This window comes from Sinohyriopsis cumingii, unplaced genomic scaffold, assembly GCF_028554795.1.
Source record: "Sinohyriopsis cumingii isolate HCF-2022 unplaced genomic scaffold, ASM2855479v2 utg002443l, whole genome shotgun sequence".
NCBI classification, from domain to species: domain Eukaryota; kingdom Metazoa; phylum Mollusca; class Bivalvia; order Unionida; family Unionidae; genus Sinohyriopsis; species Sinohyriopsis cumingii.
The window spans coordinates 69,566-92,704 of NW_028316214.1; the positions used below are offsets into that span (position 1 = coordinate 69,566).

General features: G+C 35.6%; 1 protein-coding gene across 1 annotated transcript in view; it reads left to right on the forward strand.

Annotated features, from left to right (window-relative positions):
- The window catches only part of LOC149770728 (unconventional myosin-VIIa-like), a gene marked incomplete at its 3' end in the record, with an annotated part of 86,212 nt that overhangs the window by 57,864 nt on the left and 5,209 nt on the right, over positions 1 to 23,139 (forward strand). Inside the window, exons 4-6 of the mRNA XM_089949191.1 lie at positions 10,028 to 10,091; positions 14,774 to 14,883; positions 22,370 to 22,444. Of these exons, the coding sequence (XP_089805317.1) occupies positions 10,028 to 10,091; positions 14,774 to 14,883; positions 22,370 to 22,444 (249 nt within the window). The remainder of the gene's footprint in view (positions 1 to 10,027; positions 10,092 to 14,773; positions 14,884 to 22,369; positions 22,445 to 23,139) is intronic.

A 23,139-nucleotide genomic window follows, 5' to 3' on the forward strand; every position in this document is an offset into this window, starting at 1 on the left:
TCCCTAATACATACATACACCTGTGAAGTTTCTAAAGATTTGTCTTGGAAATTATTCTTTTTCACTGGCCATCTTCACTTAACATGTGTCACTTTATTCAGGAATTTTTCCTACATGTAGTGAATAAACGAATGTAAATGAATTGTATTTGAGCCTCAATCTCTCTATCATCAGTTTTTGTATGCTTATAAATTGTTTCATTTGTGTCTGATTATTACCTATTGACAAAGATAACTTTTAAAATATATCTTGAATTTGTTTTAACTGTGTCATTTGCTCAAATTTAAAATCAAACCTTTATGTTGGCTGTGCAAAGACTAAATTTGTGATGCACGGTCTTGATTGCAATTTTTTTAAGTGGACTTGGGTGTAAAATAAACATGAAAAGACAGAAAAAACCACTGTCCATGGGTTGTAAAACACTAACTTTGCATTTGTAAGCTTTGGAGATTGAACCTAGATCTACAATATAGAAAGCAATCATTTTAGCCACTCTTGTGTGAAGAATTTCCCACCAGATTGGGCTGTCTGTCATTCAGTCCCATTATGCAGGCATGTACTGTAATATGATCACCCCTAAATCACACATGTTGTTTGGGTTTCTTGCTATATATATTTGGTCAGGAGAAAGTAAAATTAATTTTTGGCAATCTGTCAAGTGAAGGAAACTTTGTTTGCTGAGCTGAAATTTCACTTGGCAATTATATATTGATAACATGGAAACAGTAGTAAATTAAAGTCAGAAGTGTCAAATAATGTTTATAAAAGTAAAAATCAGTATTCAAATATAAAAAAATTCAGACACAGTCCCAAGGCTGGTGGCTTCAAAAAATGCAAAAAGCCTGATTCAGATTCCACAAGCCCTGACTCATTTTCATGTGCCCAAAATTGCCCTTTATTAAAACTATTATTTGTCACACAACATTGCAATTGCTCTGCTTCAGTTAGGAAAGGAAATAAACAAAATCATATTAAATTGATTTATGTGTTTATTCAGATTTCAAAATATTTCACATTAAGCAATGATTTTCCTCCAGGTCCTGACATCAGCCAATATCTAATTGCTTTAACAATTTATTTCTTACTCACTGGATCAGTAGTGTTAAAGTTCAGTAGCTTCTTGAAGCATGTAATTAACAGTGCAGATATTGCTCATTAAACTTGAAACATCTTGAACAACAGTCTTTTCAACAATAGCAAAACAACAAGACCAAACAAATAATTAAAATGCTCCAGTATTTCTGCTACAATTTTTTTGGTCAGTCTTTCTTTTTGATCTCACCTCTGCCAAAGTAAAGGATGGACGATTTTTAATCAGTCTTGGAAGCTTTCATGAACCATATTTGATCCCTTGATTATTTATAACATTAAAGAAAGGTCCAAACTCTCCAGATTAATATAACAATAAAGTATTCAGTTAACAGCTTGTTGTGTATTCATGCTAGCCACACTAGCCTTAATCCTACTACTGAACCACCTGCTGGAGCAGTGCTGATACCCAATAGACTGGTTCTGTAATGCACTGCTGATACCCAATAGACTGGTTCTTGCTGGATTCTGTAATGCATGACTAGAACACATAAATATACAGTCTGATTTTGTTTTTTTCAGTTTTAAAGAAAAATCTGTAAATTTTCAAAAGCTGTAGATTTCAGCTTTAAAATGGTATATGTGGCAAACAGCCTTAAAAACAGTATTAACTACATTCATCCAGCAGTAGGAAAAAATAGGTAACCCATAGAATCTTTTCCTCAATCATATGCTTGGCTTTGCACACAAAAGCTTAGAGCTTTTGATAGAAGTATGATAAGACTAGACAATCTTCATGTGGGTATTGAGCATATATGGGGGTAAATATTAAGAATTTTGTAGTCTTTCAACAACTTGAAATTAAATTTCCACATTTCTTCAGCACAATCTAAGTTGTCTCAGGCAAATTAACACCACTTAGAATACAGGAGGGCCAGATCTGAAATTAGATGGTTCCCAGGCATTAGGGCTATCTGGTTGTGTGAGCACTGCAAATTGTTTTGCCTGTCATATTGATTAATAACATGTCTTTTACTTGTAAAACGGAATCTCCTTTATAGCAACTTACACACGAAAATTTTAGGAGAGACTCGGGGGGTGGGGGTGAGATAGAGAGAGGGAGGAAGGCAGCAGGAAGTTCATTACTGCAGAATGGGCAATTACTGCCTTGCTACACCTACTGTAATGGATGTAAGTCTTGGGACTGAAAATATTCATTAATATATTTAATGCCTAAAGACTTTACCTTTCCAGTCTCCCAATGCCACAAATTTGAGACATAATAGGTAAGATTGTCATAATACATGTGACCAGCAGTTATCCCAGTCCATAAAGTACATGTTACATGTGACCAGCTCCATCAGTTGCATCAGCCTGTAGAGTATACATGTTACATGTGCATGTGACCAGCTCTTCAGTTACTTCAGTCCATCTCTGTGTGACCAGTTTTAACTGACTGCTCTGGTGGAACTAAGTGGTTAGAGCATCTGTGGGTTTGAACCCTGGTCAAGTTAGACCAAAGACTTATAAAATGGTACTAACAGCTGCCTTGCTTGGCGCTCAGTATTACAAGGTTAGTGTTAGGACTGGTCAGCCTGGTGTCAGGATAATGTGAGTGTGTGGGACATGATGCCACATGTCTGTGGCATGATGCTGTAGTACTAGACATCACTATAAAATGCCACACTGCAGATATCGTATACTTAAATTGTTTTTTTAAAGCTGCGTTAAAAAATCCAAAACTCATAATTTTAACCAGCCTTTTGACTGGTTGTACTTGGCATTCAGTTACCTCAATTTCTGTGCCATCTTAAGATTCCTTTTGACACTGATAAATAAAATAGATCAGAAAATGAAAGTCAAGGGTAACCTGTTTTCATTTGTATTATCTGTTGTCATAGAGACTAACAGTGTACACATGTTTGATGTAGTGAGGTGACTGAACTTACCTGCCCTCACCTTGCTCACTTCTTCTTTTGTATCCTTAAACAGTGATGAGCAGATTTTAATTTATTAATTTTTGTTACCACACCTCATTCTTCCCTTTTTGCATCTTCAAATCTTTGCCACACTCCTACTGCAGTTTTACAAATTTTAATTCATGTGGTCAATAGGTAACCATTATGTTTATTGTTTATAGATATAAGCTGTGCTACAGTGGTGAAATCCCTATGTAAAGATGTTACTTATGCTCTGTTGGTTGTTGTTGTTGTTGTTGTTGTGGGGTTTAACGCCATTTTGCAGCACATGATAGGCTATACATGGCGGCCAGTATTAATGGTGGAGGAAGAACCAGAGAAAACCCCGGAAAGAACCACCGACCCACGAGAAGCTACTGGCAAGCTTTCTCACATACCCACATTGGCTGAATCTTAGACTCGAACCGCCGCAGACAGAGGTGAGATGGCAGTGATCCGTAACGAAGAGCGCTTTAGACCACTCGGCCACTCGGGGCCCCTGCTCTGTTGGTATTTATAAATATATGAAGTGTGTGACTGTCATATAGTCATTAAAAATTAATACAGACTAAACTGCTGAATAAATATTGGACTCGATCATTATTGATCCGTTTTGGTTTGGCTTTTTTTTTGTCCAACTGATGCAAAATTGTAATATCAGCATGTTCTTCATGCAGCTGGGTGTTTTTTCAAAGCTGGTTGTTTGCATGTGTTGATTTGATTATAATTATTGGTTTTTACAACAGTAATTTGTTGTTTGTTTTACAACAGTAATCACAACCAATTAAATCATTTTACACTCTGAAAATACCATGAGATTCTTAGACTAGATTTTGTCAGGTAGCAATATTCCCTTTATTCCATGCCATTTGCCCAAACCAGGTAACCCTTTTAAAATCTGAAGGGGATTTTGAAAGAGATAAGGTTAATGATTGCAGTACTCTGATTGCCTCCTCTAATTGCCCCTTCCACCCTCTAATTGCCCCTTCCCCACTTCTCATTGCCCTTCCACCCTCTAATTGCCCCTTTTCCCATGTGTGGATGATCAACAAGTCATGGGTACTAGGGTATGGTACTATGCACACTTGATCACTTGAAAACCAATGTTGAAATGATTACAGTAGGTGAGTATATATGTCATTGCTTAATGTTGCTTACATCGGAAGAAACTACAATTACACCATTGTATTCAAAGCTTTACTGCAATGTCTTGATTGTTTTTGTAGGCATTAATTCAGTGTAGTTATAGCTAAATGTAAGATTTGAAACAAGAGGTGTACTTCATTCAACAGAGTTTTGCATGTACAAGGTTGACACGAACAATACCTGTCCACCATTTTCATTTCTGTATATTTTGCACCATATTTTAACAAGTTCTTAAAATGTTCAAGGCAGTAAGCATAATTACTGATGACAGGCAATGGTTCTATTGTAATAATATGTAAAGTGATGATAAATGACAAGTTATATTTTGCATGCATCCAATGAAATTATAATTTAATAGAAATTTTAACCACTGAAGATGATGTATCTAGGCTGATATATAATTATGGTATGTCTCAAGAATTGACCCAAGAACGTCTGGTTATTTGCTGAATACGATCTTTCTTTTTTCTCTGTTTTCTTTGACAAACATGAATGAGCATCATGTTCTATCTTCACAGTCTCTTAACATGGAATATTATTGCATAATGTGCTGGCACTAGAATTGCATGTATCTCTAAATTAAAGAGTATTTTAAAAAAAGCTTTAACCTGTTCTGAACATTTTTTGGATCTGATATTGTCTTTTAAAATAAGTAAGTGCGACCAGGCTTGCTTATTGTGTATGGACATTTTATGCAACCTTGTACATAATCTTTGTTTTCAATCTATGTTAAATTTGTTGCATAAACTTCCTTGGTATTTCAATTAAGTGTCATTCAATCTTTTATAAAATAACCTTGAGCAAAGAAGAGAAAAATGTTGGTCCTAGTTCATAACAAAAAATATCACTTTTGTTGCCTATTTCTGTTATGGCTTTATAAGAAATATTGCCTCATAGGGGAAGGCAGCCTTATGAAAAGAATTGCCTTCATCGGGCAGGTGGCCTTGCAAGAAGAATCCACTCATAAGGGAAGGTGGCCTTATGAATTGACACCTATAATGATGGCAAGTGGCCTTATAAGAAGAATTGCCTCTTGAGGGAAGATGACATCATAAGAAGAATTGTCTCATGAGAGAAGGTGACATTATAAGAAGAATTGTCTCATGAGGGGAGGTGCCATTATTAGAAAAATTGCATCATGAGTGGAGGTGCCATTATCAGAATTGCCTCATGAGGGGAGGTGACATTACAAGATGAATTGCCTCATGAGAGAAGGTGACATTATAAAAAGAATTGCTTCAGGAAGAATTGCCTCAGGAGGGGAGGTGACGTTATAAGAAGAATTGTCTCATGAGGGGAGATGACATTATAAGAAGAATTGTCTCCTGAGGGGAGGTGCCATTATAAGAAAAATTGCATCATGAGTGGAGGTGCCATTATCAGAATTGCCTCATGAGGGGAGGTGACATTACAAGGAGAATTGCCTCATGAGAGAAGGTGACATTATAAAAAGAATTGCGTCAGGAAGAATAGCCTCAGGAGGGGAGGTGACGTTATAAGAAGAATTGTCTTATGAGGGGAGATGACATTATAAGAAGAATTGTCTCATGAGGGGAGGTGTCATTATAAAAAGAATTGCCTCATGAGGGGAGGTTTCATTACAAGAAAAATTGCCTCATAAGAGAAGGTGACATTATAAAACAAATTGCCTCAAGAAGATTGCCTCATGAGGGGAGGTGACATTATAAAAAGAATTGACACTTATATGGGCACATAATGGTAAAGATGTTATTCAGTGAAAGCTGTCTTAGAGGTCATCTCAGGTGCTCCATAATAAGGACACCTGCTGATAAAGAGCAGAATGTAATGACTCCTTTTTTTCCTTCTTTTTCATGAACCATTTACCGATTTCATCTTTATGTAAAGGAAATCTCCACATAAAGGACAGATATGTTTTCCCTGGATTTTCCTTTATAGCCAGACTTTTACTTACTTTGAATTAGGACAAGATGGCCTCTTGCCAGTGGATAGCCTCTCAAGACAGGCCTCCCAGGAGGTTGCCATTGTATTAATGCATGCTCAGCATTTCATTCAGATACATGTACGCAAAATAAAGATTTAGACTACTCCATTGTACCTGTATTTCAACTTAAAAACACATCTCAGTTGTTAAATATTCTGTACATGCTAATAAAAACTTGGAGAAGATAGGTACAGTGTTACAAACCTGCATGAAATATTGCTTTTACTACAAGAGTGATGCTTTTGACCTGCATTATAATCTGATTTTTTATATATATATATATATATATATATATATATATATATATATATATATATATATATATATATATATATATGAATTAATGGAATTCATTCCCTGCTCAGAAAACATTTCAAATTGCAGATATCCCATTTACACAAGGTCAGTAAAGAGTTAGAATAGAATAACATGTAGAATGCATATCTTCATATTATGGTGTTTGAATGTCAGTAGGTATGGGGAAACGGTGCTAAATCTGATCTTGACAGCATTTATAAACTTCAGAAACGAGCAGCACGCGTAATTTTAGATGCATCTATTGTTCATCCCTCAAAAGCATTATTTACAGAACTCAAATGGTTCGTAATATATGACAGGATAGATTTTCACAAGGCAGTTCTTTTATATAAATGTCTACATGGAACTGCACCAGAGTATCTTCAGGACTTATTCGGGCCTTTTTCAACACAATGCCAGTTGAGATCAATATCACATGGAAACCTTCTAGAACCAAAACCAAGAAGAGAGCAACATGTTAAAATAAACAGTAATTATTGCTATCTACATATAATGTGCATTGTTATAATCTCCTTAGAGGGCCTCAAGGAAGAATAGTCTTTGACTAATAAATCACTCTCTATGAATAAAGCATTATTATTATTATATTATTATTGTTATTATTATTATATTACAATATTCTGTTCATGTTTAGGTACAAGTTTCTTGATAAGATTTGAAATTCAAGAATGCCAGATCAGTGTAGAGGACATTCTATAGTTAATGGCAATATTCATATGTCAATTATTTGAAGTGATTCAGATTAAATTAAGTTCTATATTTTGTGCATCCATATTTCATCTGAAGTCAGGGCATTAGACCTTGCCTGAAATATACTGAAACCAAACATATTTTAAACTCTATCATCTTCTCCAATTCAATAACAATACTTCATTCAGTACACATAATGGATGTAAGTCTTTGGACAGAAAGTATTCATTATTATATTTCATGCCCAAAGACTTGACCTTTTCAGCCTCCCAGTGCCACAAATTTGAAACATAAATGGTAAAATGGTATGATTGCCAATATGTTACATGTGACCAGCTCTTCTTCAGTTACCCCAGTCCAGTATACACACACAGCTATATTTTCTTCAATTAGTGTATCCTAGCTTAATTAGCTGTCTAGTATATATGTATACACAGCTGTGTTTCCTTTGATTAGTATGTCCTGTCCAATATATATACACACAGCTATGTTTCCTTTGATTATTGTATCATGTCCAATATATATACACACAGCTATATTTCATGTGATTACTGTATCCTGTCCAGTGTACACACACAAAAATATATTTTCTTTGCTTAGTGTATCCTGTCCAATATACACACACTTATACCAGTACAGGTAGGATGAAGAAAAGAGTTTTATTTCCTTTTGTGTAACAGTATACAGATCACAGTGGTCTACTTGGCACAAGAAATACACACAAAACTATCACTTACAGATCATTCAAATATTTTAATGAAGAACAATTTCTCAATGACCTGTTTAAAGTTCCATGGAATATGATCCAAAATTTGGATGACATAGATGAAGCTCTGAGGGTGTGTACTGACTTAATATATGGATGTAGTCTCAGCTAAGCATGCACCACTGGAAGTACAATCAGGCTTTAGACAGAAACATTCATGTGAGGCTGCCTTATCTCCCATACTGATAAATGGCTTCAAGCACTTGACCAAGGTAGAATAATAGGATCTGTATTTGTAGATTTCAGGAATGCTTTTGACATGTGGATCATGAAATCCTTTTGAAGAAACTGAAAATTTACCAATGTGATGAAAGCACAATTAGATGGTTTACTTCATACTTATGTGAGAGAACACATGTTTATATAAATAATGTTCTGTCCAAACCTGGAACAATTAGATATGGAGTACCACAAGGCTCAATTCTAGGTCCATTACTATTCATTTTATTTATTAATGACCTACCACTTTCACTAAAGGACTCAATATCATCAACAGATCTCAATTGAGATGACATGACATTGTCAGACATCCAAAACACAAAGCATGAACTGGAAATTTCTTTACAGGATGCCCTAAACAAACTGGACAATTGGTGCACATGCAATGGCAAGGTGGTAAATACTGGTAAAACCAAAATATTGCTTATCTCAACACGGCAAAAAAGGACAAATCTTGATAGTAATGACCTATGTCTGATGTGGAAGGATAAAAATTTGCAAATGGTCTGTCAAGATAACTACTTGGTGTTTTGGTAGATAATAATATGTCATGGACTGAACATAATAAACATGTCAGTAAAAAAGTCAATTCAGGTTTATGGTTTTTCAGTAGTATAAGACATTTTCTCCCTGAAAGGCACAGAAAACTATTTTATAACAGTTACATACAACTCTAGTTAGACTACTGTAATACAGTATGGGGTAATTCAAATGATAAAAACAAAGCAAAGCTGGCACATCTTCAAAAAAGAGCATTTGGGCTGATATCAATCCACAAAGAAAGCAAAGAAAATTCAGCTGGTAAGTTAAAAATATTACCTATTAAAAACTGAATCCAGTTGAGAAAAGCCAAATTAATGTACAGGATATCCAATAATAGTGCCCCTGAATATTTCCAATCACTATTCCAGTATAGGCTACCTGGTAATACTCCCCACCTGCGATCCATGTCTACCAAACAGTAGAAAATTCCCAAACCAAATAAGGAATTATTTTTAAAAAAGTTTCCAATACTCTGGAACTCTGTTCTGGAATAGAATTCCAGTTGAGATTAGAAATGCCCACTATATTTCCTTCTTCCAAACCCAGTATAATCCAGTGGCTTCAGAGATGCAGCTAAAATAAATAAATTCCTTTGTATGAGGGCCTCAAGGTAGATTAGTTCTTAGCTATTAGTTCTTAGCTAATTGTGTTACCCTCTTTAAATAAAGTCATTATTATACCATGCTAAGACTGACATTGATACATCTAATGTATATACTTGCCTAAAAGTCAAGTCAAACTGCAAACAACAAAGATCCTGATTTGCTGTAGCATAATGCATCTACAGATCAGGGTCTATGCTGTTTTTTTAATGCTGATTAATCCTAACAAACTGCACAGACCCAGATCTGCCAGTGAATTATGCAATGGCAGATCTGGGTCTGTGCGGTTTGCAGTTGGACTCGTCTTAAGTGAGTATATATGGTACTGTGGTCAGCAAACTGTAATTGTTGAAAGCAAGACCAACTGTTTTTCCCCCACTATTTTTTGTCATTCATCTATTTGTTTTCCATCATGTATCTTATGCCATCATAGATCAACTGAAGGCACTAAATAATTATATGTCTCTGTAATAGAGGGTGAGTTACACATACCACATTGGAAGTTGTAGTGTTATGGTTGTCATAGCTGAACATTTTCACTATTCTTTTCAGCCCTAAAATTCTAAAACTATTTTAAATAGAAGTATGAAACCTTTTGCTATAATTATGCATCTTTGCTTGAAAATGTATCATAATCTGGTTCATTTCTTAAAGATCAGAGTCACATATCAAAATATAGATTTTGTTCGAAAGACCTCTCCTTTGTTTGTTGATCATGATTTTTCAGTTTCCTTTTAAAATGTCTCGCATTACCGGTATTTTCATGGAGATTTTTGGCATCCTTTTATTTCAGTGTCCTTGATGAACACTCCATCCTTAGGAACCTGGAAACTCGATATGGACAAGGAAAAATTTATGTAAGTTTACATTTTGGTTAAACTAGAGAAAAATATATTCCTAGGCATGAAGGCATATATGACCTGAGTTTTGATATATCTATTGTTGCTTAAAAATTGTAACAAGGTCTGCGATATGACTATAATCTTTGCACATAAGATGCACAATTCACTTCATTTTTTATTACATATGCTGCTTCTATCATTACCAAGCTCCTGCCTTGGTTCTGCCACAGAGTCGGGGCATGGGGTCAGGAATTATAATGGAGAATCATTTTGGTTAAGGTTTTTGGTTAAAGAATTTTTTAAAATTTAATTTATATTTCAAAGACTAATTCATGTCTAGAACATAACATTATCACAATCAGAACCTATGGATTTTATTATTTTGGACACATTGTTTGTAGTTTTGGTTCCATTTCTTATGTTTTTAATGAACTTTTTATACAGTGCACTAAAAAAAATTGAATATTGAATGATGCCAATTAAACTCCATTTTTGCTATACTAGAGTTGTCTCCTTGGTTACATCCTTGCACTGAGGAAGTAAAATACCATTTTTTTTCTTCTAATGTTCAGAAAATGCCTCACTCAGTTCAGCTATTAGTTGGAATAATATACATATTATCCCATACTTGACCTTTCTCTCAATGCCACTGTTAGAGTTATGTCCCTGGGTTGGGCCATGGCTGTCATGAAGTTAGAGACCATTATTATTGTTTAAATAGACCCATATTCAATTCACTTTGGAAAATAACATGATCACATTCTTTCCTGTCATCTTTTACCACTCCTGGTTTTGGGTTATGTCCTTGGATGGGGCCTTTGAAGGGGTAAAAGTTTAATACTTTATTTGGTTATAGTTGATTGCAGTCATTTTGGAATATATAATAACATCATATACTAATCCCTTGCTTTTCGCATGCATTCATGCCCTAGAGTCATGCCCCTGGTTGGGGTCATTGGTTAATGGGGTTATGCGATTATATTGACAGCTTATATTTGGAGCATATCATGAGTTCTTGTTATAAATAGAATATGATCAATTATATTTTGTAATACACCAACTTATGCGATATAAACTTGTGCAAATTTTGCTTTAACCTGAGTTCATATGAATATTTTTTAATTAAATTTTTTTAATGAAGGCTAAAAAATAAAATTGCCTAAAACCCGAACAAATTAGGATTCTTAAATGGCTCAAATGAATGGTATTAAAGTTAATTGAATTATGTATTTCTAATTGAAAATTAAAGGCAGTGAAACCAGACATTTTGAGTTATGCTATTTTAAGTTACGCAACTACTCTTGGGAATGCATCTATGTTGTAAGTTGGGGCTGGTGGGTGTGGTAGGTGTACATTATTCAGATTTCAGAGGTCACAAAGGTATTTTTAAATACTTGATAAGCAGAAAACAAAATACAGATTTCACAATAACACTGTTCAAATGAGCCATAAAAGTCAAACAGGGGTCACCTTCTATTTTGATAATTGTACATAGTATTACTACCAAATAATGAAATGGTATTCATGACAATATAATCCATAACTACTAAATAATGAAATGGTATCCAGGGCAATATAATCCATAACTACTAAATAATGAAATGGTATCCAGGGCAATATAATCCATAACTACTAAATAATGAAATGGTATACAGGGCAATATAATCCATAACTACTAAATAATAAAATGGTATCAAGGGCAATATAATCCATTTTTTAAAAGTTAGTACTTTATCTTAAGGCAAAGGAGAACAATGTATACAAGTATTCAGTACCCATGATTGAACAGTTCCCAGCCTATTCACATGGTAGTATAATGGACTTGACCTTTGACCTTTGTTTTCAGCACAGGGTAATATCATCGACTTAACCTTTGAGGGTAGCATTGTGGACTTCACCTTTGTTTTCAATACAGGGTAGTATCATGGACTTACCTTTGATTTGAGTACAGGGTAGCATTATGGACTTTACCTTTGTTTTCAATACAGGGTAGTATCATGAACTTACCTTTGATTTTTGAGTACAGGGTAGCATTATGGACTTTACCTTTTGATTTGAGTACATGTGGGTAGCATTACAGACTTTACCTTTGATTTGAGTACAGGGTAGCATTATGGACTTTACCTTTGATTTGAGTACACCTGGGTTTCATTACAGACTTTACCTTTAATTTGAGCACAGGGTAGCATTATGGACTTTACCTTTGATTTGAGTACACCTGGGTAGCATTAAAAACTTTACCTTTAATTTGAGTATAGGGTAGCATTATGGACTTGACCATTGATTTGAGTACAGGGTAGCATTATGGACTTTACCTTTGATTTGATTACATGGTACATGGTTGTGTTATGGACTTTGCATTTGATTTCAGTACAGGATAGTATTATGGACTTAACCTTTGAATCAGTACAGGGTAGTTACTCATGGACTTTACCTTTGATTTCATTACAGGATAGTATCATGGACTTTACCTTTGATTTCAGTACAGGGTACATGGTAGTATTTACAGGGTACATGGTAGTGTTATGGACTTTACATTACATTTAATTTCAGTACAGGATAGTATCATGGACTTTACATTAGATTTCAGTACAGGGTACATTGTAGTATTTACAGGGTACATGGTAGTGTTATGGACTTTACATTTGATTTCAGTACAGGATAGTATCATGGACTTTACCTTTGACTTCATTAGATGATAGTATCATAGAGTTTACCTTTGATTTCAGTACAGGGTAGTATTATGGACTTAACCTTTGAATCAGTGCAGGGTAGTATCATGGACTTTACCTTTGATTTCATTACAGGATAGTATCATGGACTTTACCTTTGATTTCATTACAGGATAGTAGCATGGACTTTACCTTTGATTTCATTACAGGGTAGTATCATGGACTTTACATTTGTTTTCAATACAGGGTAGTATCATGGACTTAACCTTTGAATCAGTACAGGGTACATGGTAGTATTTACAGAGTACATGGTAGTGTTATGGACTTTAAATTTGATTTCAGTACAGGATAGTATTATGGACTTAACCTTTGAATCAGTGCAGGGTACATGGTAGTATTTACAGGGTACATGGTAGTGGTATGGACTTTGCATTTGATTTCAGTACAGGATAGTATTATGGACTTAACCTTTGAATCAGTGCAGGGTAGTATCATGGACTTTACTTTTAATTTTATTACAGGATAGTATCATGGACTTTACCTTTGATTTCATTACAGGATAGTATCGTGGACTTTACCTTTGATTTCATTACAGGATAGTATCATGGACTTTACCTTTGATTTCATTACAGGATATTATCATGGACTTTACCTTTGATTTCATTAGAGGATAGTATCATGGACTTTATATTTGATTTCAGTACATGGTAGTATTATGGACTTAACCTTTGAATCAGTGCAGGATAGCATCATGGACTTTACCTTTGACTTCATTACAGGATGGTATCATGGACTTTACATTTGATTTCAGTGCAGGGTAATATCATGGACTTTATCTTTGATTTCAGTACAGGATAGTATCATGGACTTAACCGTTGATTTCAGTACAGGGTAGTATCATGGACTTAACCTTTGAATCAGTACAGGGTACATGGTAGTATTTACAGGGTACATGGTAGTGTTATGGACTTTACATTTGATTTCAGTACAGGATAGTATTGTGGACTTAACCTTTGAATCAGTGCAGGGTACATGGTAGTATTTACAGGATACATGGTAGTGTTATGGACTTTACATTTGATTTCAGTACAGGATAGTATTATGGACTTAACCTTTGAATCAGTGCGGTGTAGTATCATGGACTTTACCTTAGATTTCATTACAGGATAGTATCATGGACTTTACCTTTGATTTCATTACAGGATAGTATCATGGACTTTACCTTTGATTTCATTACAGGATATTATCATGGACTTTACCTTTGATTTCATTACAGGATAGTAGCATGGATTTTACCTTTGATTTCATTACAGGATAGTATCATGGACTTTACATTTGATTTCAGTACAGGGTAGTATCATGGACTTTACCTTTGACTTCATTACAGGATAGTATCATGGACTTTATATTTGATTTCAGTACAGGGTAGTATCATGGACTTAACCTTTGAATCAGTATAGGGTAGTATCATGGACTTTATCTTTGATTTCAGTACAGGATAGTATCATGGACTTAACCTTTGATTTCAGTACAGGGTAGTATCATGGACTTTATCTTTGATTTCAGTACAGGGTAGTATCATGGACTTTATCTTTGATTTCAGTACAGGATAGTATCATGGACTTAACCTTTGATTTCAGAGTTGCAAGGCAAATGCTGTACTACATCACTAAAGCTCTCACGAGTCACTCAGCAATCCAATCAGACATATGTTGATATTTGGACCAGCTCATACAAGGCCATAGATGAAATTAGATTATCACTATTTTTGGATAATCATAACATAATGTTTAATGTAAACAAATTACAGATGCTAATACACATTTTACAGAGAAAGGACCATGGTACCAATTACAAACTAACATGTCTTTAACTCTTCAAAGTCAGTAAGTCAGTTTTACATTTCTCTTCAGAAAAATAACTTCTCTTTGTTGAGAATTTTAAATTATTTTGTAAACTTTTTAAATATCTGAGGATATGTCTGCATTTTCAAAGAACCTGTCAAAAGACTGTTTTATGTTGCAGACCTACACAGGGAGTATTCTGGTGTCTGTTAATCCATACCAGATGTTTAACATCTATGGACTGGACATGGTCAAGAAGTACGAGGGGCAACCATTGGGTGCACTTCCACCGTAAGTAGAAACAAGGAATAAATAATACTTTATAGTTTGTTGTGTGTGATTTTATTTTTACCAACTGGAACAGTTCTTGCAGAAAAAAGGGAAATATCTATGTGAGGCACAGACATGCAAATTTCTTGGCAATTATGGGAATTCTAACTGAATTTAGAGACTTCAGGCACAAATGACACTAAAATTAGAATTAGTTTACCAAAGTATGCCATGACATTGTTTGAAGCTTAAACGACCTACATATTTTACTGTGTAGATTTTTTGCATGGTAGCTTTTAAGTAATTCACAATTAAAGAGTAGAAATAATATGTACGTTAAAAAAAATACTATTTTTTAAAGAAAAGGCAAACTTCGGAATCTTCTCACATTGATAGTGGGATAGCATCTTACTATCATTCTTGTTACTACAGATTTTTTCAGAATTTACTGTAATTTTGTCTGCCATTGCCTTTTATTGCAAAAAAGCTGAAACAGTATACAGCATATAAGATTACTGCACTTGATGACTTCACTGTTGGTATTGAACTGGTCTTGAATGTGGAGGAAACTGGAGTACATGGAAAAGACCATTGGTTATTGATTTGTGATCATTTTAGTATTACTGATGTGCTATTGAGGACACTTGGAGTGTCTTATTATGGATTTGACATGGAAACTCTGACTTACTACCAGTCTGACCTAAATGTTTTGTGTGTGTGTGCGTGTGTGATTTAGATTTTTAATGAAGCTTTAAAAAAATTTCAGTCATATTGCTACGATATCTGCAGTGGCAGTTTATAGTGATGTCTAGCACTGAGGCATCATGCTGCAGACACGTAGCAAGATGTCCCATGCAGCCACATTATCCTGACACCAGGCTGACCAGTCCTAACACTAACCTCTTAATGCTGAGCACCAGGCGAGGTAGCTGTTAGTACCATTTTTGTAAGTCTTTGGTATGACTCTGCCGGGGTTTGAACCCGCGACCCTAAATGTTTTAAGTCTTATTATAGATCTGAATCAGACACCCTCACACACTACCCCGAGTCTGTATTAAACATTTTGAATGTCTTATTATGGATTTTACATGGAAAACTCTGGCTCACTATGTAACCAGTCTGTCCAAAATATGATCTGATGGTTTGGTCTTTCACAGGAATATTCATTAGGGCTTTAAGTTATAAATTTTAGCAGTGCATATTTCTCGCATGGTAGAATAACTCCCTCCTGTTAACTAAGTATTACACTCCACTTTATCCACTTCTCAAGATGAGGCCCGGTTAACTATTTTGATGGAAGGTTAAAATAACAGGTCATATTGGTCAAGCTATAAATAAATTGACCCAGGTCAAGTCAGCCAGTTAAACTATTTCAAGAATTCAAGGATCAGTGAAATAGTGCCCACGAAAGTGAAGTCTGCATAAAATATATGTCATGTAAACAGCAGACTTGGCACCTGCATACCAGGTACACACCTTGTATCTATTACTTAATTTATCAGCATACAGTACATAGCACCTGCATACCAGGTACACACTTTGTATCTGTCACTTAAAACAGCATAGTGGCACCTGCATTCCATGTATGCACTTTGTGTCTGTCACTTAAAACAGCATAGTGGCACCTGCATACCAGGTATGCACTTTGTGTCTGTCACTTAAAACAGCTTAGTGGCACCTGCATATCAGGTACACACTTTGTATTTGTGACATAAAACAGCAGACTCAGCACCTTTATACCTGGTACACACCTCTCTTCGAACCTTGTTCATAATCAATAGATGTAAATTAAGGGGTAGCTGGTTAGGAACTGCTGAGTGTGTGTAAGCCATATTGATCTCCTCTCAGGCCCATTGTAGATCCTAGCTACAGCTGAAATTAATACCTTTATCTAATAAATGCTAGCCAATTACTGGGTATTGATTTATTCATGGTGTATGGATGTAGCAGTAAGTTTTACATGTTTGTTTGGAGCAAGCTGGAATGCATAATTTGTTGTTGTGATCTTTATTTAGACCCCACTGGTTCTTTTCAGAGCCAGTTTGTATCTGTCTGATCCATAGAACCCATCTGTGGTACACCTCATAGTGTTGTATGAAGGTCCTTAGCATTCAACTGCCACATAGAGAAATTACTAACTTTTCAAGAGGTCATTATTGGGCACATGTAAATGCTTAATCTACAGTTACTTTTTCACCTGTTTTCAATTTTATTATGTCCAGTCCATTGATCCATTTCTCAGAAATCTTTGAAGGCAATGTCTTCAGGGTACAGTAAGCTAATTAGACGACTTAATTAGCAGATGTTATTCATTAATTGTAAATCTTTTTATTGTACTTTTTTATCAGCATAGTCAGCAAGGGTTATAGCTCATACTTAAGACACTGACAGTTTTCAATATCTTTCAATGAAGTAGAACCTTTTTAAAAGAAACTTGGATTCGGTTAATTTATTGATCTCTATAAATTTGTATAGAAAAGCTTCCGATGGCTTGAATAGCTGTCAGTTGAACTCTCAAACTCCACCTTATGTATTTGATATATTAGTGGCATTCAGTTGAACTCTCAGACTCCACCTGTATTCCCTGTGATATATTAGTGGGATTCAGTTGAACTCTCAGACTCCACCTGTATTCCCTGTGATATATTAGTGGGATTCATTTGAACTCTCAGACTCCACCTGTATTTCCTGTGATATATTAGTGGGATTCAGTTGAACTCTTAGGCTTAACCTGTATTCCCTGTGATATATTAGTGGGATTCAGTTGAACTCTCAAACTGTACCAGTATTCCATATGATATATTAGTGGGATTCACTTGTTTTGCTTCAAATTACCTTGTCACCTTACTTTGAAAGTCTGTCTTGCTTACCATATATACTCACTTATAAATCAAATCCAACTGCAAACTGTGTAGACCCTGATCTGCTGTTGCATAATATGTTGGTTGATCTGCATATATGGAGTTTGTTAGGAGTAATCAGTAGAACAAACAACATAGACCCTGATCTACAGGTGCATTATGCTATAGCAGATCAGAATCTTTTTTATTGGCAGTTTGACTTGACTTATAAGCAGGTATAGGTGGTACATGTTACAGACATAATAAGTTAATTTACATTTAAAGTGGTGTTAACAATTTTTTAAAAATTATCTGAATAATTAATAAAAGCCTGTTCAGTTAATATGTAAATGTCTTATATTTATCCAGTCAACATTGTATTCAAGATCAAATAGACTTTTGTTAAAAATGTTGCTCAGAAATTCCAGTCTTGTTTGCTTTAAGTATCAACCTTTTAACTGTTTTGCTGTCTCTTGGAGTTTGAGTTATCAGAATTGCATAATATATTATTTGTTATAAAAAGTGTTTTAATAGCAGTAGTGCATTACCTACTATTATTGCATTGTTACTTTATCCCAGGATTCTAGTCCACAGTCCAGACCTAATATATGCTCCTTCATTTAGTTATTGGTGGACCAGAATACAGAAATAAACATGATCCCAGTCTGATTCCTTAATCATACGTATGAAATATCCATGGACTATTGCTCACATGATATTGTGTTTGGACACTCAACATACATGCCAGGTTTTCTGGTAGATTGGGTCCAGGTCAGGGAGATTAGTGTAACGACTATTTTCATAAATTTAAGTGCGAAAGTGCAGATCATATCACATCTAAGTAAAATAACTATAATGAATAATAGCTACTGAACTTTATTAATTTTTTGTTATGTTATTTTCTTAATATCACAAAAAATAATTTAAGAATCTTCACAAGAATCACTGGTTCCAAAAATAAATGACACTCTGGAAACTAAAACACTCAAACAGTGTCATGGATGCCTCTTCCATGGTTCCAAGGTCTTTTGGATGGTAAATGAGGTTTACTGTCTCCTGTCTCCAAATATGTATCCAAAGCATTAGGGAGCTGTGGATACCAAGATCCTCTCCAGTTTGGGAGACTTTCTGGGGCACATTCTTGATCAGACCTTCCACTGTTCACACATTCTGCAATGGTTTTAGGGTTTACTCAGAAATTTTCTTGATACCAAGAGGCTGCCAGACAGCAGATAGTGTGGTTGGCACCATACTCCACACTTCAACCCCTGCATTCTGCATTTTGTTTTTGGATTAATTCACTGTGTTGGCCTTTTATGCCCTCTGCCTTGGATTTAGTTGCTTCCCAGGTTGGAATATCAGCTGGAACCTGGGTTTGTTTCTTGGTCAGATCTTTAGAAACTGTGGAACTGGTTTCAGTAGCCTCACATACCAAACTATTTTTCTGCCTTCAGTTTGTTCAAGGAAGAAATCCTTGTCCTCTGTAGCTTTACATAGATTGTTGGAGGCTGTTGCTAAGACATCATGTCATGCCTTTTGATGTCTCTGGCACTCTCTGCATAACTTCTCCACCTCTGTTGAGATGCTACTTTGCTACTTCAAAGGTGTTGAGGTTTCTCATGCTTTATTGCAAAGACACAGTAATAAGCCCATCTAAACAGCCAAGAATTGCTTCCACCCTGACTGGTTGATGGATCCCCCTCCCATGTTTTTTTAACAGGGTCAACAACAATAAGACATTCAGCTCTAGATCCTTTCACCCATCCATCTCTGGAAGAGGCTGTTGTAGATGCCAAAGGATGAAGTCTGCGAACACCTAACCCTTCACAACAGAGGTAGCTGGTCATCCCAAAAGAATGTCTCCCTCTCCTGCAAATTTTTGTTCTTCCCAGTATCCAAATATGTGTCAGACGAAGTCCATTTTCAGAGGCTTGGTTGGACCTCTTGAATGATGTGCAGGTCCTTTCTACAATCAGAGAGAGGTAATGGTTTCACTTCAACACCTTCCACTTCTTTCATGGCTCCTGCAGCATGATGCCCCTGGTGATAGACATCACTATAAACTGCCACACTGCAGACATCATAGCGAAATGACTGAAAAATTGTTAAAGCTACATTAAAAATGCAAATCACATACACACTATTTCATGGCTCCCTGTTCTGTTCACTAGTCTTAACCAGTATATGTGTGGAGAGAGGTGGACTTCCTTCTAATGAAGGGTGCAGTAGAGAGGGTGAAGAACATGGTTTGAAAGAGAGGGGGAAGTTGACTCGTCGTTGATCTTTATTCTTGGAAAAAAATTCCTTAGGAATTAGTGGTTCAGTATTGAGACTGTCACCTCAGTCAGGAATGCCATCAAGCAGAATGACTGGTTGATCTTTGTAGATCTCCAGAATGCATATCTTAAACATCTACCACCTATCTTAAACAGGCATTTTTCTTGGTCCCTTAATCAAATAAACCTTTATTCAGCAATAACCTGTCTCAGGAGACCATTTTTCTTCTTGTGGTGTCTTCTCAGGACAATTTTTGACTGTATTGATGATTGATCTGAGTGTATCTTGAAACGTTTAGTCGCCAGAAACCTGTTGTTTTACTTTTTGATGACTCTGTATTTAAGCAGCCAATTGATATCAAGCCTGAAATACCATACTCAAAACTTGTGTATAGTAGTTCCAAGAGGGGTTAGCTACCACTTTGTGATATGAACAGACACTGTCAGCAATTATGTTAATAGTACAGTCGAACCCACTTATCTTGACCTCGGTTAACTCGCCAACCCTATTAAGTTGACGTTTTTGAAGTGGAACTGCCAAATTCTCTCTTTGTCTTAGCATTTTCTCATCGGTTATGTCGATTCTTTTATGTCGCCGAACCCTAATATCTCGAGCACAAAAGAAGGCCAAATTTGCCACTTGATGTCGGTTATCTCGATCCCCATGTGCAGTCAGCACAGGCAAGCACATCTGCATGCGGCAATGACAAAGAAGATGAAGAAGATGCGGACGAAGATTTGGAACCAATTCCCTCAGCTGGTGAGGTGGTAGAAATGCTACAGAAAATTTGACGGTATGGTTCTTTTGTAGGAGATGAAACTGTTTTAGGCAGCATAAATAATATTGAAGCATTTGTTTTCAAGCAGACTGTTAAAGGCAAAAAGCAACAAAGCATTTTAGACTTTGTAAAGAAACCATAGTAACCGCGTGTACGATACTTTTCAGAGCTGTGTCAGAGTGAAATGACTCGCGAATTTAATTTTGACACTGGTTAGCTTTTTGTAAAAACGAACTACACCCTGCATGTTTTTTGTGATTTTGTGAGCGATCTTTGTGTTTGCAATGTTGGAGAATATAATAAAGGTTTGTATCAAGAATCGACGGTGGTTTGTATTGTATACTGGTAAATCTCTGCTGTTAGTTGGTGCACATATGCCTTTTGTTGTTAGCAAACATGTATGTACATTTTTATAGCATGCCGATCGCTTCATCAAACAAATCGCGGCAACGCTGTTGTGTAAAAAAACCTCCAAAAACACGTGCATGTACATTCTCATTTATTAACGCACATCATGTACATAAAGAAATTTCAAGCACATGTTAATATATTGCCGCCATATTGGTTTTCGTTTATATCTATCATCGGTTATCTCAACACTTTTTGGCAAACCCCTATGCCGGCGACATAACTGGGTTCAACTGTATATTGTTTGGTATGTATGTAATATCTATACACTGAATACATTCTATAATATACCATACCATGATATACCGGTAGGTGCTTTTGGTGACATGGAACACCAAAAAAAGAATTGTGTCACATCCATATTTGACTAAGGTATATGTCAATGTGGTCATGTAAGTGCATTTATTATGACAAAATTTAAAATTATTCATTGTTCTGAAATTTTATACTAATATAGTTTAACAAAAGTCTGTTAAATCCTAATTGTTGAATGCTGCGTGCTCCTTAAATTTCATCACAAAATGTCCAGACAAAAATTATGGATTGCCCTGGACTTGTGCATTGGTGGCCAGGTGCTTAACTGTGTCAAGAAAAGAGAATGTTGGGTCTGTCATAACGGATAAAAGGGTAGCACATTGTTTTCCACATCATGTGACAGTCCATCCAAAGTGGACTGGATCACACCTTTGGTAGACTTATCCAAAAATGTCCATATACTTTAACATGGGTTTTTGCAGTACAGGTATTCTTTGGGCATGTTAAGAATGACCATTCTAGGGAATATGGATATATGAGGATCCTAATAAAGTGAATAATTGCCCTTATAAGGTATTTGCAATGAAGTCATAAAAAATGACACCCATTACTGAAATAGTCAGTACTAAATGCATGCATGACCTGTATACTTGTACTATAAGCTGTAAACAGGTTCCAGCATTCAGTGCTACAGTGTTAACTATGGTGGGGGTAGGGTGAAATGTACTGCCTGTTATTTCATTTCATGGAAAGTGTGAGATAAGCTTTTGGTTTTATGAATCACTGGACAAATGTAATCAAAACTAATCCTGACCACATTCCTTTAAATTGGAGGGGTGGAGGGGTCAATTGATGGCATGCTTATATAGAGTCACCTACTATATTTTCAGTTGTACATTTAACCTTTGTATGCATGTAGTTATGATTTTTGCACTTTCTTTATTCCCAGCCACCTTTTTGCAATTGGCAGTGCATCCTATGCCAGGATGATGAAAAACACGGAGAATCAGGTCATTGTTATCAGGTATGTACTTTGAAGTTATGTTATGCCTGAGGCATTACATGCCTTAATGCTCCTTGAGTGTAGATGTAACTAAATAATAATTTTACAAGACAATTGTAAAACTAATAACAAAATAAACATTGGCATATGGTTTTACTGTAAATTCCAAATGCTTTTTGCCACTCACAATTTACTTCTCTTCAGCTGTGGAAAACATGATGCAGAGAATGTAACCATAGTAATCTAATCCCCCCATCCACACACACCCACATTTTCTCAAATTCCAGTACCTCGTATATAAAATAATTCATTTAACACATTATACCCTAGAGGTTTTTGTCATTTTTGCCTGAAATTCGAGTAGGAAACACATTTTGATAGTTATTTCTGAATACATCCAAAAACACCAACTTCCAAGTGATCATCCAATAAATGGAGCCATTATTTTTGTATTGAGACCACTCTTTAATCCAAATGCCCATCTTATCCTACTTTTTGCAAAGGTTCATCTGTCTGTTTGCAGTTCATACTGGTTTGCCTTAGATCTGAGACCAAAAAGTCTAAAATCCGGATTCTGACCACAGGCGAATTTTGAATAGAAAAAAAATCGGGTCCAAAAAATGAGGTTTTTCCCTCTGTATTTTGTAGTGCAACTAGAAATTCCAGATTATTTAGTATCATTGTAGAGCTACATCTGTCTGCCTTTCTATAATAAC